Consider the following 18,637-nt stretch of genomic DNA (forward strand, 5'->3'; position numbering starts at 1 on the left):
GTTAGCCTGGTAATCTAGAATTTCCTTCCAGATGGGCATTGTCAAGCACCTGGCAAGAGTTTCAAATAGGCACAATGTATGCCATCCAGCCCTGAGTGGAGACAGCAGGTGAGAGGCCAAGACATGTGAGTAAAACGAACGAAAGAAGGTAGTTCATAGAGGAGCTTGGTGGGGACCAGGGTTATGATGGGAGTGATGATCACTGGTTGCTCCAGAAAGAAGAGGCTCTTCTTTAAGCATCAGGTAAGCTAGAGGTTCAAACAAGCATGACGTATGCCACAAGGCCCTGAGAGGAAACACCAGTGGTGACGTCAAGATCAAAAAGGAGCCGGCAAGGTAGCTTATAGAGTGGATTGATGGGTATCGGGGTTATGATTGGAGTGACGATCACTGGTTGCTACAGAAAGAAGAGACTCTTGCTCTGAGTGGGCACAGGCACAGATACTTCCTTACACTCAGCCAAGACTGTCCCATCCAGAACTCCTGGTACTCCAAGAAGTGATGATGGAACATAAACCCAGCAAGATTTGAATGTTAGACTTGTAATGCAGACTTTCCTTCCATGTGGGCAGTGTCAAGCACCTGGTAAGCTGGATGTTCGAACTGGCACAATATATGCCACCCAGCCCTGAGTGGAGAAACCATTTGAGAAGCCAAGACTGTAAAGGAATGGGCAAAGTAGCTCATAGAGTAGCTTGGTGGATACCAGAGTCATGATGGGAGTGACAATCACTGGCTACTCCAGAAAGAAGAGACTTGCTCTGAGTGGGCACAGGCACAGCTACTTCCTGACACTCAGCCAAGACTTTACCAGATGGACTCCTAGTGAGGGATGATAGAATGCAAACCCAGCAAGGTTTGAATGTTAGTCTTGTAATGAAGAATTTTCCTTCCAGGTGGGTAGTGTCAAGCACATCGTAGGCTAGAGATTCAGACTGGCACAATGTATGCCACCCAGCCCTGAGAAGAGAAGACCTGTGAGTAAAACCAACAAAAAGGAGTCAACAAGGTAGCTCAAAGAGTAGCAGTACAAGAATTAGCTTACAACACAGAAAGAGGCCGAGGAGCTGTGCAAGTTTGTGCTGAGTTTGTGTTGCCTTTCTTAGGGCATCCTCAAAAGCCATATCGGTGGGAGTAGTACAAGCCCTTAACTGAAGGAGGGTCTTTCTAATAAACAGTCATGTTCAGGCCTACTAACTCGCTATCTGAGTTTGTGTACCGACTCTTCTTCTTTGCACCCCACGTTTTTAGTGTTAGTGATTATAGAGTACCTGTAGAGAAGAAAAAGTTTGATGACTGTAATAAGGGATTTATGGGAATGAGTAGCTGTTAGCCATAGGTGGTCATCCACATCTTTGAAAGGGTGGCCCCCAGTCCAAAATCCTTTGAGATCCACTGCATTAAAGGATGCTGATAAAATAATTTTGTGTTAATCAAGTCAGTTAGTCATTTGTTAACCTGCTTAGTCCTGAACAGGGTTGCGGGGGTCTGTTGGAGTCTATCCCAGCTACCATAAGTGTGAATCTCCCATTCTAAATTGGCTCTTTGTGTGTGTGAGTGGGCCATGTGATGGACTGGCATCAAACCCTGAATTAGGCCCAGTGGTAAACGGAAAGGCTCCAGCTGTCCACCTCCCATTGTAGCTCTGTAGTGGATAAGATGGACTTGAGAATGTAGAGTACGTGTGTGTCTGTGTCTGAATGTGTGTTTTGGCATAAAATAAATTGTGACATTTGATGCAGAAATATCACAGTGAGGCCTAAGAAAATTAGGGACAGCTTGTTCATTGCCATCCAGAATAATTGAAACCCTAATGATTCTAAAGTAATAAAACAAACTCAAAACAACTTTATCATAAAACCATCAGCTAAAGACAAATGAACAGCCAGTCGCTGTGTCACAATATGCTCTTCATTTGAGCTCCAGACAGATCCCTCTTGGTTGTTTGTTACTATGAATAAAAGCCTTCAGATTACATTTCAAATGTGTTGATGAGCTATGCGAAGATGAGCAGCCTGCAGTAACACTGGATATTCAGTAAGCAAAGATGTTTTTGTTTTTTAATTTCAGGAATGTACTTGGCAATTTTAAGAATCATTTTAGTTAGCAGAATTGTTTTACTGATGAAGCACATGTCAGGATTAGTTTCACGGTGCTGCTATAACTAAAAATCATTTTTGACTCACGGCTTAAGATAATAAAACACGAGTTCAGTAAATACAGGGATGGGAAATGGTGCAGAACAGGTTGGTTAATGGAATAAATATCGGTTTTCATAGTGCCTCTCTTTTAGTGACCCCTACATCTCTTTTTATTGTTTCTTATTTAATTATCTATTATATAGTGCCTTACTCTGTCTCTCTGTATATTTTATGCAGGTCATTAAAAAGTCCTTGTCCGGTTTTAATTTATAATAATTACAGTAGTGTACATAATATAATCAATCTGTAAAGAACATTGTGAAGCAGGATTCATTTACACTATCTAAATTAAAATAAAACGTTTGTAATAGATTATTAATTTGGAATTATTACACTGTTCATTACTCTGTATCTGTTTTCACATTTATAATTGACCCGTAACTCAGTCATATCCTGAGGATAGCCAAGTTAAAATCGCTCATTGTGGTCCAAAGAACATTTAGAAATCATTACAAGGAAGATGAGCCACACAACTAAAGCACATTCGTTCAATGAATGCCAGACTAGGACAACTAATTTGAATAAGGGCACTGCTGAAAATTAACTGCAAAATGTATTTGTGGAATTTCAGAAACGTAACTCAGTTTGTGTATGAAATGATGGTGGACATGTTGAAAATGAACAATCGTAGGAATGCAGATTTTTTTATTAAAGATTAATTTTATCATGTACAGAACTGAAGTTATAATTATTTAAAACTACATAAGGACTTTATAAAGATTCTGTATAGTGCGTCTTTTCTCTCCATCTTATCCTAATTAATAGTTTGATAGTAGCTTTCATTGACTGTCCATCACATACACACACACACACACATATATATATATATATATATATATATATATATATATATATATATATATATATATATACAGTGGAACCTCGAGATACAAGTTTAATTCGTTCCAGCACTGAGCTTGTATAGCGAATTTCTAGTATCTAGAACAAACTTCCCCATAGAAAATAATGTAAATCCAGTTAATCCATTCCACACCCCCAAAAATATCAACATAAAAATCAATTTTCCTAACAAATAACACTGATAAATAATATATACAAGTGGAACCTCAGTTTGCAAGTAACTTGGTTTACGAGTGTTTTGCAAGATGAGCTAAATTTTTTAATTAATTTTGACTTGATAAAACGAGAAATGTCTTGCAATACAAGTAGTATGGATACACTTTGTCTGCTGAGCGTCATGTGAGCATAACTGAGCTGATGGTTCTTCTCTCTCGTGCGCATCTCTCTCCTTATCTCTTTCGCTCGCTCGCGCATGCGTCTCTCTCTCTTTCTCCTTATCTCTCTTGCTCGCGCCTCTCTCTCTCCTTATCTTGCTCGCTCGCGCGCGCGCGCCTCTCTCTCCTCTTTAGGGCAATAGTCTCCTATTCCCTGTCTGCATGTCCGCGATATTTTTGGATACGCTTATACAGCAAACTGCTACAGCGAAACAATGAAATCACAAGCGCACAAACGTGTAGATCCTCACGCTACGGGAGAACAAGGAACACTGAGTGAGCTGATGGGCTGGCAGCGTCAGCTTGGGTAAATCCCCGAGTCGAGGCGGATCGGGAAACGCGTCACACATACCCACAGCCTGGCTCATGGCTCGTTACGGAGCCAATGCTCATATTTAGATCCAAATTTTTCGCTCATACTTTCCTCTTATCTTGAATTTTTCGTATACAGAGGTGATCGTATCTAGAGGTTCCACTGTATATATATATATATATATATATATATATATATATATATATATATACTAGGGGGTTCGCCACCTGCTCGCTTGCTCGCCAACCACACTGGCCTGTGCTACGCGCCAGCCACTTTGCATCTCTGCCGCTCACATTGTGAAGAGGGGGGCTGAATGCACCCAAGGAGATGCGGTTGCTCCTCCGTAACCCCCTCTTAAACGGTGTCACAATGGGAAACAAATATGGTTTTATTTACCTCCTCTTTGCTGCTGGCTTGCTGCTGCTGCCATGCCGTGTGACCTTCATCTCGCATGGCATTTCGAACATGTAAAAGCCTGTATAGTAGCTGTCTTTGTCATCTACTTTTTGTCTTTTATTTCCAGCCCCGGGAGTGGTTAAATCTCTTGGCATAAAGTCTCGTCTCACAGGACGTGAATTCTTGATATTGTTTAGTTTATAAATTAAAAACAGAATAAGAATCTGAAAATCTAAAACATCACATTAAAGTTCAGTAAATTATGGAAAGAATGATACCAAACATATATATGTAGGTTTTAAAATAAGCCCGATTTAAAGCAGGATATTATATATAAAACCATCACTTCCAGTCCCCAGACAACATCAATTCCGGTTTCGGTCCACCAGATCCCGCCTCCTCCCGATGTCACTTCCCATTCCTGAATGCCACATACTCATGACATCATTTCCTTCCGCTGACCATATATAACGCTTTCTCTTTGTTATACTCAGTACTGTTTTGGACTCTAGTCTGTAAAGACATATTTCGATTGCCTGACATCTAGAGTATACGAGGGGATCCCCCAAACCTTTGACGTTGTCTTTGTGTTTAATTTACAATATATTGTCACAAACTTGACCACAAGTCATAGGTTTGGGGTTGCCACCTTTATAATTGGTAACCTGGCTGCAAAATCATAAAAAAATGTGTTACACAGCACTGATATGCACAAAACCAAGTCCAAAACAGACCAGAGGGAATAGGGAAAAGGTAGAGGTTTTTAAAGGGGAAGACAGGAAGTGAGATCAAAGGGGTCGGGCTCATAAGGGTCTTCAGCCATAGGCTCGAGCCCAGATGTGACATCAAAGGGGCCGGAGCCGGCAAGCTCTTCTTCCATAGGCTCGGACCTGGAAGAGAGCTAGGTGGAATCTATTGTGAATGGTCTGTAGGAAAGGGAGGAAAAGAGTCAGTGCACTCTGCCACATCCTGGTCTGATTAGGAATTGCCCTCACTCAAGCCCTTTAGCTGCCTTCCATGCACATGTGTGTGACAATATATACAGTATAAGACTTAAATATACCAGACTTGAAAGAATAACGTGTTTGCATCAAGTTCTGTTTCCTTTTGGGGAAAACAGCAGCAGAACTTATCACAATGCTTCGAGAGGCTTTGAGCCAGGCAAGGGTTTTTACCTTAAAGTGCTCAAGCTGTTGTGTGATGCACTGTGGAGAAAATGACCTGAATTGTGGCGATCGGGTGAGTGCCTTCTGCATCACGACAACACTCCCATCCAGACAGCATTGAGTGTGTGGCAGTTTCCATACGAAAAACGGGATGATAATGGTTCCAACCCCAACAGACCTTGCACCCGGCAATTTTTTCTTATTTCCAAGAATGAAGAGGGACCTTCAAGGAAAGCGTTTTCAGGATGTAGACGAGGTCAAGAATCAAACGACAGAGGCACTGAAGGTTATCACTTTGTAAGAGTTTCCAAACTGCTTTGAACAATGGAAAAAGTGATGGGACAAGTGTATTGTGTCTCAGGGAGATTATTTTGAGGGTGATTAAATTTTAAATGTTTAGGGAAATATACTATTTTTTTTTTTTAATTCTTGTTATTTTTGGGTCCTTATTCAGGGATCGTGCCCTTCCCGGGAGACCTGGAGAAGGGCAAGTTATACTCTGGGACATGACAGAGCAGCCCCCTGGATTGCATCGGGGCAACGGGCTTGGGGCTCTGAAGCTCAGACCTTTTGGGGTCCGTGGCCACTGCCAGAGGATGCTTGAACAGCTCCAGAAATAAGATCTGCCACACCTGGCTGATCAGGTAATCGGGAAACACTTCCAGGTGCACTATAAAAGGGGCCTCCTCGCTCCTTTCAGGGAGCCGGAGTCGGGTGGAAGAGGACGGAGCTTGTGAGAGAGGAGAGGAGGCAGCAGAAGAAAAGAAAGTTGTAAAAGGACAGAGCCTTGTGAGTTATTGTGGTTGTCTGTTTTGGAAAAAGGATTAATAAACGTGTGTGTTTTGGATATCTGGCAGTCTCAGTGTCTGTCTGTGGTTGGGCTTCTTTTACAATATACACACACACACACATACATACATATATATATTGTGAAAAAGGGGCTATATAGGTGACGACCTGACACAGACTGACATCGTGAGGCACACGTAAAATAAATTAACTTTTTATTTTCTTCACCTGTGGGGCACGTCCAACAGGCACAACACAGTCCCAAAAGACACACCAAACAAAACACCACCACAAAACATTCTTCCTTTCCTCCACTCCTCTTGGCAGCTTCGTCTCCCTCCTCCCAACTGTGGCTCCTTGACTGGTGGCTGCAGGCTCCTCTTATAGCTCCCCCGGAAGTGCTTTAGGTGATAATTAACCTAATTAGGCTACACTTCCGGGTGTGGCTGCATCACAGCCCAGACGGGCTCGTTAAGTCATTCAGCTCCCCCTGGCAGTGGCCATGGAGCCCAAAAGTCATGAGCTACGCTGTTGCAAGATTGTGGCCCTAATACCGCCCAGGGGGGCTACCACCAAGTGTTCCGAGGAACGTAATGATTCAATGATTCAGATTCAGTGGCAAAGGGGCGTCCCGGCCAGGCATGGGCCCCATCCATCCGTCACTATATATATATATATATATATATATTACTGTACATACAGTATATATATTGTAAGAAGACAGCCCGGACACAAACAAACAGACACCAGCAGCTCTAAAACACGTTTATTCCACAATGTCCAAAACACAATCCCCACACACACACATAATGCTCCAGCACCAAGCATCCTTTAATTCCTGGGCCTCTCAATGGTCCTCCTTGGGCTGCCTTTCCTCCTCACTCCCGAGCGTTGCCTTCTTCCACCCGACTCCGGCTCCCCGATCATAGGAAGGCGTTCCCCTTTTATCCCAACCCAGATGTGATCCAGGTGCCCGTTTATAAACTTCCGGTGACCCTGGAATTCCTTCTGCCAGCACTTCCTGGTGTGGCAGAAGTGCTGGTTTCCAGGGCTCTAGGTTCCTCCGGGCACCCTCTTGTGGTCCAGGGGAGGTATAGTCCCTCTTCCAGTCCTTCCAGGTGTCCCGGCTTGGTATGATGCCCAGCCGCCTGCCACAATATACACACACACACACATATATATATATATTATACAGGAGGACGAGAGGAGGGCTTTTACCTCCTCCAGACCACGAGGGGACGTCCGTCCTGGTTATGTTGGGGGCTTCGGGTAGAGGGCTTGGAAGCCCAGCCCTGTAGGGACCCGTGGCCACCGCCAGGTGGCGCCCCGATGCCGGCTGGGATGCCTTGGAGGACCAGAGGAGGGTGTGTGCCTCCTCCAGACCGAGAGGGGGCGTCCATCCTGGTTATGCAGGAGGCCTCGGGTAGGGGGCTTGGAAGCCCAGCCCTGTTGGGACCCGTGGCAACCGCCAGGCGGTGCCCCAGTGCCTTATCACCCGGGGAGCCCGGCACTTCCGCCACACCAGGAAGTGCCGGGGGGAAGACGACAGGGGACACCCGGACGGCTTCCGGGTGCGCAGCCGGCACTTCTGCACACAGGGGTGTGGCCAAGACTAATTGCCGGGAAGCAGCTGGAGCCCATCCAGGTTCCTATAAGAGGGGCCGCCTCCCTCCAGTCATTGGTGGATGTCGGGAGGTAGTTGGCAGAGCTTGAGAGAGGACAGGAGGCGGCCAGAGGAAAGGCACAAGGACTGTGAGCCCTGGACTTTGGGGGAATCGGTGCAAGAGGCACTGGGGTTGCACGTGAGCAAAACTTGTAAATAATTGTAAATAAACAGTGTGTTGGGTGAACTTATGATGTCCGTCTGTGTGTGTCCGGGCCAGCGTTCACAATATATATATTTATACATACATACTGTACAGTACATATATACTCAATGAGCAAATTATCAGGAGCGCTATACTAATGCCTCCTTTTACTCTCAGAAAAGCCTCAGTTCTTCATAACATGGATGTTAATTTATTATTCACATATGACATCAAAGCTCCATTTTCAGCAGCCATTTCTTCCATGCCCTAATTAATGATCAACTCCCTTAGCCTTTCCTTAACTAGTCCTGTTTCAGTACTACTTGGTTATTAGAGAAACCTTTGCAATTGCATTAGCACTGATGAAACCTGTTCTTCTGTCCACGTGGGTTGCAAGGTACTGGGATTCCTAAATTTCAGATCTGGAGTCAAACATGGCCACCGTGAAATAGCTTTCTCAAGAAACATCTCAGTCTATTGTTTTATGTCTTTTTTTTTTTTTGAAGTTTATTCCATGTGACAGATGGCCAAGAAACTAAAAGTTTCATATCAAAGTGCCTGTTACTATGTTCAGATATGGGGGCAAACTAGAAGGTCAAGATGCACAACTGCATAGAAGGATAAGGACATCAGAGTGTGTAGTGTGAGAAGCAAATGCCTTAAAATTGCTCCTTTTATTAAATACACACTAAACACCAGTGTCATCTGCAACACAGATAAAACAACTCCAGGATGCTGATCACAATTCCCTATTTTTCCAGTCATCTTCTGTCCAGCATCTGTGCTCTTTTGCCCATTTTAACCTTTTCTTTATGTTTGCCAGTTTCAGATGTGGCCTTTGATCTGAAACTTTGCGTCTTAGGTCAGCGTTCTGGAGTCATCTTTTCACTGTTGGTTTCCTGCTGCACTGCCCATCTAACTGGGGGGATATCACCATGTAGGGCTACAAGACAGATGGAAGTCACATCTCCTCTTGACAGGAGCATGTCAGCAGGTCCAAGTACTCTTGAGAAATTCTAGAAACAGATCCGAATGGGAGATCTAACTGGCTGGATGTCTCTGCCTCTTTAGAAGGAGCTGCCTAAAAGCTTTTAGTTTCATGTTCATAAAAAAATAAATTGTCGTGCCCTGATCTCAGGTTCATTGATTAAATTACATACCGGGTGCTACAAAATCACCTCCATGTTATCTGTTTAATTCCCAAGCCTTAGCATTAGCTTTTCTAATATCACGCCCAGTCAAATTTCTAAGCAGAAAACACTTAATGGACGCTCTTTTATGAGGCGACACTGCCATTTATCTATATTCAAGTGACATCATAGAATAACAAACCTAAAATTATATTTTAAAATCACTCTGGACTGCTTTTCAATTCTAGTGTTCATGAATGCTGTGTAGGTTGGGGATTACTAAAAAAATGATTCACTTACCCACAGTGTAGCAGATAAAATGTAAAACAAAGGTTTAACAATTATTACATGAAAAATACAGTAAACCAGGGATAATAAATGTGCACATTTTCAGCATTAGTATCACCCACCGTACTATGAAAGGGCCTGGCATTGTCCCCAGATGAAGATTTTTGATCGCTTACCACCGAACGCTGCTCAAGGTTTGCTTTCCCAAGAGAAATTATGCTGCTTTTCCGTGAATCCAGAGGGAAGTGGATGTGGTCCGACTGTAGAGACCCCTTAGCTGAGGTCATGATGCCTGGCTGGCAGGGGTCTAGGTGGCCATTGGGGGTTAAGGTGCATATCTTTGGATCTGGAAAGGGGAAAAAAAAAGTAAAATGTAGTAAGCACATCTCCACATATGTAGAAAATCCAGCGTCTGTCTGTATGTCTGTCCGCTTTTCACGAGAAAACTGCATTCCGGTTGATTTTGCGACCTCCCTTATTGCACTATGTATCATAGTTCGCATGTCGTACCGATTCCGAGTTGTCCGAGAGACATGCAGCGGGCCGTGGGGAGGGGGGCAGTGCCAAGGGGCGTATCTTATATCCGCTTAGCTAGCGATTGAGAGAACTACTTAATGGAATTAAATTGTGTTTTTTTCTAGAATTTGCTTGAACATTTCAGTTGATTTTGCAACTTCTCTCATTGCGCCAAGAATCATAATTCACTTGCAGGAGCATTACATTTGCGCTAATCCGAGATAGAGGCTGCAGGCTGAGGTGAGGGGGAAGCATGACATCAGGAGTGGGGAGCCAGGCAGGGCCCTGTTTCACTATTATGCGGGTGGAGCCATTGGGGACGGCTAGTATTTAATAAGCTGAAGAGATTCCCACAGTTTAACGTCATATTTTCTTTATTGTTTTGTAATTGAACTCAGTGGGCACATAGGAGTCTACTGAAGCAGTTCACCGGGATTCATCTAACAGCAAAATAATAACTGGAAATACGGGAGAATGGTGGGGGCCAAATGTTTATTTACAGTATTCAAGTTAGGAATGAAGAAGCACCACTATGGATGCAATAAAGGAACTGAAGATTCAAATGCTGCCCTATATGGAGGCAGCAAAATTAGACCCAAACTTTCTCTTAAGGATTGCACAATTACTACCAGTCCATAGCAGCCATTGTGGTGGAGCAACTTCAGCTCAACAAGATGCACAATGCCTGAATAAACTTATCGGGGAAGCCTGCTCCATCACAGGGTGAACCCTGGACACACTGGAAGCTGTTGTGGGAAAGAGGATGATGGCAGAATTGGAAGCCATCATGGAAAATCTCCTCCTTCCCCTCTAGGAGGTGCTGTTTTGGAGCACAGGCTTATTCCAACGTGGTGTGCTAAGAAGTGCCTCTGGGGGTGTTTTCTGCCCACTGCTATCAGGCAATTCAATGCTTCCTGCTGATATACTCTTTAATTTTGAAATTTCTGCACAATATGCATTTATTGTATTTTTTTTAAATATCGATTGATTGATTGGCTGTATCATCTGTCCTGTGAGTCTGTATCTTTGCTTTTTTATATTTCTCTGTTTCTGCTGCTGTATGCATCTGAATTTATCCTTGGGACTAATAAAGTTTATCTAATCTAAATATGCATCATCATACAGTTAAATGAAAATTACGTGATTAATCTACTGTCACAAAACTGAAGCACAACACTGAATGCCATCTGCAGAGCTCGTCTCCTGTTGTAGACTCGGATATTTGAAAGTGCCATTCAGCGCATAAACTTAGTAGTGCATAATTATTTTTTTTTTTGCATGTTATTGATTTTATTAAAATCAAATAACATTCCATACAAGCAAGTCAAGTTTAACAGATCGAAACAAATCAACCTCCACCCATGAGAAAGAGAGCTAGGCCAACAGACTATACAATTTTCAAGCAGACTTTCGGTTAATAATTATGGACAATGATGTCGGTGCGCAGTTACCCAACATGATATTCTTTCAGCACAATGAGAGAAGTCCACAACACACCCATGGGATATCTATTGATATGTTCAGTTGTCTTGAAAGTGTGAAACGCAACCAAAAGTAACTGGACATTGAAACAAAGTAACAAAACATCCATTGATTTGGAGCAAAGAATGTGTGAAGTGTGAAAACGCCTTAAGATTAGTCTGAGAGGGGCTAATGTTAGCCAAACTATTAATTTGTTCCTGCTATTGCACATGATGCTGACAGATAGTGATAATGTTTAATGGTGTCTTACCTGATTGATAGAGGGGATCTTTTGATTTCTCACTTTCGTCATTCGATGAGGACCTGTCATCGTCTGAGTAGGAGCGATTGGCGTCTCCCTGAAAAAGAGTTAAAAGAAATCAGTTTAGGTAAGGTGATCAGTGCCAAAAAAGATGAAGAAAAGAGAAGTATTAAATTAGACAGAATTTAAGAAAACGATGGGAGGAAGCTTGTCTTGCGGGGCCAGACGCGATTCTCAAATGAAAATACACATCTGGGAAAAACCCATTAAAAAGTGCGTAGTGAAGATGGGGCGTCTTCCTAAAACACATGACCCCAATTCCTCCAGTCTGTGCATTTTAACTCACCTCCAGGGTTTCAGGGAGAAAGCAAAAGATATGGAAGCAAAGACTTGATGCTGAGAGAAAATTAAATGCTAAAATTGCTATTATCAATTCAAGACCTCATTAGCACATGGTAACTGAAGCTTAATAATTAATTTGCATGTTGTAATGAGAGCTGCGACAGTGAAGACAGCAGACACACACGTACACCACCTACACCACCATAGCTACTGTGCACACCACACGTTTGAGAAGGACCTCTGTCTGCTATGACATGTTGCACCACTACATGGCATAACAACAGCAAACAGAATTTTGATAAGCATTGTGGTTTATAGATACACAACATGTTAAAACACTACGGCTATTTCATCATGGAATGTTTGCATTTGCAATTAGATAGAATAAAAAACCTTTATTGCTATTGTAAAATAATTTACAACAAAATTATGAGCACCACTCAAACTGGGTACAAAAGCAAAACAGCACTTCTTTTGTGGAAAACAAACCAATGCTACAACACATAATACAAACAAGAACAACAAAAAATGATTTTATATATACATATATACATCTCTCTCTCTCTCTCTGTCTTTTTATATATATATATATATATAAAATATCTCCCCCGGATCAACAGAGGGCAGCCCCCTTGGCTTCCAGCATTAAAGCTCAACCCTGTTGTGGCCCGTGACCTCCGTCAGGGGTGCATGGACATTTTCAGGGCCCTATTGGGCAGCAGTGCCGCGTCACCTGGAAATGTTGCTGAAGGAAGCTCGTTGGGCACCTGGAGCCCTTTCCGGGAGCCCTATAAAAAGGTGGCCAGCTGCCAGTATCCAGCAGCCTGAGTCGAGAGGAGAAGGACAAAGCCTGTCTGGAGGACTGAAGATGATGATGAAGTGGCTGTACTGGTGATTTGTGCACTGTGTAAATAAACCGGGAGTTGTGTGAACTAAAACCTGTGTCCTACCTGTCTGTGTCGAGTTTAGGGCGGCTGTATGTGCCCTGGGCTTAACAATATATTTTATATATATAGAGAGGAGTGTCATATATAAACAGGAATTTATGAATACAATGAAACGACGTACACACTATATTTCTATATAGTCTCCTGCACTGCAATACACTTGTTCCAGTGCTCAGGAAGCTTCTTAATCCCGAAGAGTAGAAGTCTTTTGACTGCATGTTGACCCATTCTTGCGCAGCGTCAATAACCTCCTCATTCGGCTTGAATTTCTCCCCTCCTTAAAATTCCTTAAGTGGACTGAAGACATGATAGTCCCTCTCTGAATGACTTGCACCAATTATACACTCTAGACGCAGAGAGAGAGAGAGAGAGACTCTTCCCCAAACTGTTTTTCTAGTCTCGAATAATTCTGAGATGGAATGACTCCTTCATTTGTCAAAAATTGATATAATAATGTGCTGTGCAACACTACTGTGCACCTCCTGCTCCGACATGTTGATTTCAACTAACAGGAAGGGGGAAAAGAGCAGCTAGCACTACTAACGACAAGTCCATATTTACGTGTGTTTGTTTATAATTGAACACTCCTTTTATATATATATATATATATATATATATATATATATATATAATAACATAGTTTACTGTCAAATAATGCAAAGAGTATGCAACACATGTTTATTAATACTCCACTGCACCCTTCACGGAAATCGAACCTCAGACGTCAGCGTACGAGACGAAGTCCCTTTACGCTGTGCCACGGTATGTGCAGTGCAGTGTGTACGCCTGATGAGCCCAAATAAGGGCGAAACACGTGTCGCACACCCTTTGCATTATTTCACAGTAAACTATGTAACATTCCATGATCTGCTTCTCGCAACTGAGTGGGCCCATGGCGGATGTTTGCGGACTGGCAGACCAACCACATGCGTTACCTGGTAGGTAACCACCCATACAATCAGATCGAGACTCAGACTACAGATGCTAGGAATATATATATATATATACGGTCTATATATGTATAGTGATGGCCGGCCATGGCCATTACCCAGGCAGGACACCAGATTGATGAAATGACTGGAGGAGAGAACATCGCCAGGGCACTCCGTTCCCAGGATGCTAGAGGGCAGTCCTCTTGGATGGCTGTGGAACTATAAATTCCGGCAGGACACGCTGGGAGTTGGAGTTTTGCACAGCCCTGTTGGGTTCTGTAGGGGTCGCCAGCGAAAGTTGCAGACTTTCACCACATCTGGGAGTGACTCCAGGTCCGATTAATGAGCCACCTGGAACACCTCCCAGGACCAGCTTAAAAGGAGCCGCCTCACTCCATTCAGGGAGCCAGAGTCAGGTGGAAGAGGATGAAGTTTGCCAGAGGAGGATTGGAGGCGGAACAACAGAGGGAGAAGAACGACAGAAGACAGGACTGTACATTTGGTGCTTGGTGTACTGTGCTATTGAGGGGAGGAAGGGAGACGTGCTTCCTTTGTGGAAATAATTGCGTGCTGTGCTGAACTTGTGTCTCTGCCTGTCGGGACTGGGGCAACTGGAATGCCACTGGTCTCCGCTATATATATATATATTTATATATATATTATATGTTAACATTAATATTATATGTAAAATATACTTAAAAAGAAATCCCATAAAATAACAATAAAACCAGCAGAAATACAATAAATAATACCATTTCACTAGAGAGTAGCTGCATGAGAACAGCAGCAAAAGTATGTATGAGTGTATTTCCCAGCATTGCCCAAAACTTATTTAAACCTCCTTAATTTGCTTATTTTTCTTCAGCTTATTTATGGCCATTAGATTGAAACCATTTCTGAATCTATCATTACATTTTTTTAGATATTCGTTTAGATTTGCAGTCAGAAGGTGGATGTTGTGCAGCCTTATCTGTGCTTCTGCTGGTGTTGTGAGGCAGATTTGTTGATTCGGGTATTTTGAGTACTGAAATCTGCGTCTCTTCATTACCACCGCGCTTATCGGCAGTCCTGTTGACGGACTCTGACACACTGTTTACTTCAAACACATATTTTGCAGTTCATATTTTCACAAGTATATCTGCCAGTTCTTTCAAGCTTACATTGAAACCTACACTATTGTCGTAATGCTGAACAACAGAGAGCACATAGAACACCGGTGACATTGTATCATCCACGTTCACCATTCGTCCATTGATGCCGTTGAATGCCAATGTATAATCTCTTGTTTCAGAAAGGTTTCTCTCTTTCATCAGGTTATGTTTATTTTTAAAATGTGTAGTATGCTCTCTGCACATGCAACACACAAGTATATGTCTAATAAGGTTTTTTTAGGATACCTTTTGACTGTAGACAGTTCCTCATAAACTGAAGCTGGCTGTCTGTCGGACCAGGCTAAAACGAGCACCTCTGATCCTTTCAGTTCACAATTCCCACCCCTACTTTTAGTGCCCCCCTTCATGAGTTTAGAATTGTGACACCCGGTGATTGGTTTAATTGTTGGTTTAATTTTTAAGTATATTTCAGTCATTGTTGCCTCATTTATATATCTGGCTTCAGTACAACTAGGAGGAAGCAAGCAGTACCTCTGATTCCTTTGTGACTACTACTACTACACTCATGGCAGGCTGACAGATGGACAAAGAGCACATAAGATCTGGTAAAACAGAACAATAAAAGAAAAAGGAGTCTGGGAAATATGGGATACAAATATTCTAACAGGTAGACTATGGAAGGCCCATCCCTCCCTCCCTCTATGCCAACATACACTCAAATGCTCTCCATCTGTTTCGGAGGGCTGATGTATTCCTTGTTCATTTCCATTTTATTAAGCTGTATTGTTTTCTTTCGAGACATCATTTATTTCATTAACAAGAGGTGAACCGTGTTTCAGGAACGGTTAATGCATTTATGTCTCATTTCATTTCTGGTGTGACGATGACAAGGGTTCGATTGCAGCCCTAATGTGCCTGTCAGGCAGATAAGAAGGGGAAGGATGAGCCAAAGAAAGACAGAGTGGGGTACTCAGAAAAAGGAACATAATGACAGGTATAGATCAATATGCAGACAAACTGACAAAAAAGCAAGAAAGAAAGGGATAAAGAGACAGAGGGAGAGCCTGAAGGACGCTGCACAAATTAGCAGTGAGGCAGGGAGGAATAGAGAGGGAGGGAAAGATCAAACAAGGCTGCCATAGAGGCAACAGAATAAGGTGGGGCAGGGTGGCATGAGTTATAGTGCTGTAGTATTTCAACTGTTTAAGGAATGACGACTAAGCCAACACTATGAGTGGTGTCTCTTGTGACCACCGGGGGGTGTAACAGTGTCCTAAACCCCCAAACACAACTATACAGCTCTGTCCTGGGTTCAAACATAAGATCATCTTTATTTATAATACCTCCACTGTCCTCCAAATTCACTTCTGTAGCAATACAACACAACAATAAATCTCTTTCATCCTCCAGCACCTATTGTACCTTCAAGCCTCGTCCACATTCCTCCCAACTCTGACTACCCTTGCAGGAAATTCTGCTTCTTTTAGGCCTGACCCCGGAGTACTTCTGTTGCCAAAGCATACGTAACACGCGGAAAGCACTTCCAGGTGAGGCAGATTCGTGATTCAACTTTGACAAAAACCAACCCTCCGTCCTACATGGCATGCACACTCTGTACAAGATCAATTGTGGGGATCCATAAATTAACAGGAAATTAAAAAAAAATCATCCATCTTGTAGATAAGTGGTGATACTCACACATGATGATTGGTACCTGGAATCTACACAATGTTCTTTACAACACACATGTGGCCTAAAGTTGCTTGGGAAGGTTACCAGAAAAAAGTCCCTGCTGTCATCAGACAACAAACCTGCAATTTGCCAACGGTTTGGGCCCAAGTTCTAGAGTCTATTGATTTTTCTGGTAAGCCACCCAAACAACTTGTGGTTATGGAGGTGGCATCTGGTTGTAATTTTGGAGATCTTCTGACCCAAAGATCCAACTTACATCTACAGTTTTACAGCTGTGATCCCTGGAGAATCTTTGTCTACTTACTGTGGGGTCAAAATGCAGACATACGTCCTCTTACAGGTTGATAGTTAACATCTCCCGTTGCTATAAATTTGTTAATTATTGCACTGAGAGTGGAAATGGCCATTTTTGACCTTCTGTTGCACATCCTTGCTGTGTTCTCGGGTCTTTCCTATTGTGAAGGAATATTTATACCTCAGTGAAACACATGGCTGACCACTTAAGTGTTCCTTCTCATTCCAATTAACTTAAAAATGGGAATGAGTATATACATGAGTCTGATTTCACTCAAACGTCCTTGTAGGGGTGCCAAGAATTGTGGCACACACAATTTTATGATGTTTCTTTCGCTTTTCAACTATTTTATTCTAACTCTTTCGAGGAGGAAGGGCCCCAGGGGTGGATGAGATATGCCCAGAGTTCCTCAAGGCTCTGGATGTTGTAGGACTGTCTTGGTTGACACGCCTTTGCAACATTGCATGGACATCAGGGACAGTGCCTCTGGATTGGCAGAGCGGGGTGGTGGTCCCCCTCTTTAAGAAAGGGGACGGAGATTATGTTCCAGCTACAGAGAGATCACACTCCTCAGCCTACCTGGAAAAGTCTATTTGGGGGTCCTGGAGAGGAGGGTCCATCAGATAGTTGAATCTCGGATTCAAGAGGAACAGTGTGGTTTTCCGATCGGGGAATCCTGTGGGGGGTAATCCAGGAGTATGGATTATGATAAGGACTGTTCAGTCCCTGGACACCCGCGTCAGAGCTTGGTCTGCATTGCTGGCAGTAAGTCAAGCCCGTTTCCAGTGAGAGTTGGACTCCACCAGGGCTGCCCTTTTTCACCGATTCTGTTCATAACTTTTATGGAGAGAATTTCTAGGCATAGCCAGGGCATTGAGGGGGTCTGGCTTGGTGGGCACAGGATTGGGTCACTGCTTTTTGCAAATGATGTTGTACTGTTTGCTTCATCAGGCCATGATCTTTAGCTCTCTCTGGACCGGTTCACAGCCGAATGTGAATCGGCTGGGTTGGGAATCAGCACCTCCAAATCCGAGACCATGGTCATCAGACGGAAGAGGGTGGAGTGCCCTCTCAGGGTTGGGAGAGAGATCCTACCACAAGTGGAGGAGTTTGAGTATCTCAGGGTCTTGTTCACGAGTGAGGGAAGAATGGAGCGGGAGATCAACAGGTGGATCCACAGTGATGCAGGCTCAGCATCGGTCTGTCGTGGTGAAAAAGGAGCTGAGCCGTAAGGATAAGCGGAAGAGAATGGATGGATCTTTCGAGGAGGATGTCGACATATAATGACTTGCAGGAGTGCCTTCACGCAGCTGCCGGCCACTACATAAACACGTTCAGTACTACAATCAACTGGGAACCGATCTCAAGATCACTTGCATCAAAGCTGGAGTCCAATTTAGCAATAATAAGAAAAACATTCTCCATGGAGTATTCTGCTTTGCATGTTTGCTTCGCTCTCTCACTAGATCCGCCTGTAGCTCCAATGGCTGACGCCTGACGGCCAGCAGCTGCTCTGCTGAGTTAATTAAAGGTTAGACTTTTGCTAATATTTTGAACAAATAAATGATCAACACATTTTTCCACCAACAATTATGCTTTTACTGTATTTACCCAGCGTACTGATTTTAGTGGAGGACACTGTAGATTAAGATTTGATCAGTATAGGCCATTTAACACAACAGAACTCAATAAAACTATTGTCTACAAAATATGATCCACTCGAGTTTTAAATATCCCTATAGCCCGACT

General features: G+C 43.1%; 1 protein-coding gene across 2 annotated transcripts in view; it reads right to left on the reverse strand.

The window, feature by feature from the left end:
• LOC120536964 (voltage-dependent T-type calcium channel subunit alpha-1I-like) overlaps positions 1–18,637 on the reverse strand; it is an 808,892-nt gene that overhangs the window by 143,850 nt on the left and 646,405 nt on the right. For both annotated transcript variants that reach the window (XM_039765546.1, XM_039765545.1), the window contains exons 15-16: positions 11,578–11,665; positions 9,506–9,675 (exon numbers count right to left, since the gene is read on the reverse strand). In XM_039765546.1, coding sequence (XP_039621480.1) covers positions 9,506–9,675; positions 11,578–11,665 — 258 coding nt within the window. The remainder of the gene's footprint in view (positions 1–9,505; positions 9,676–11,577; positions 11,666–18,637) is intronic.

The sequence above is a fragment of the Polypterus senegalus genome, chromosome 10 (assembly GCF_016835505.1).
Source record: "Polypterus senegalus isolate Bchr_013 chromosome 10, ASM1683550v1, whole genome shotgun sequence".
NCBI classification, from domain to species: Eukaryota; Metazoa; Chordata; class Cladistia; order Polypteriformes; family Polypteridae; genus Polypterus; species Polypterus senegalus.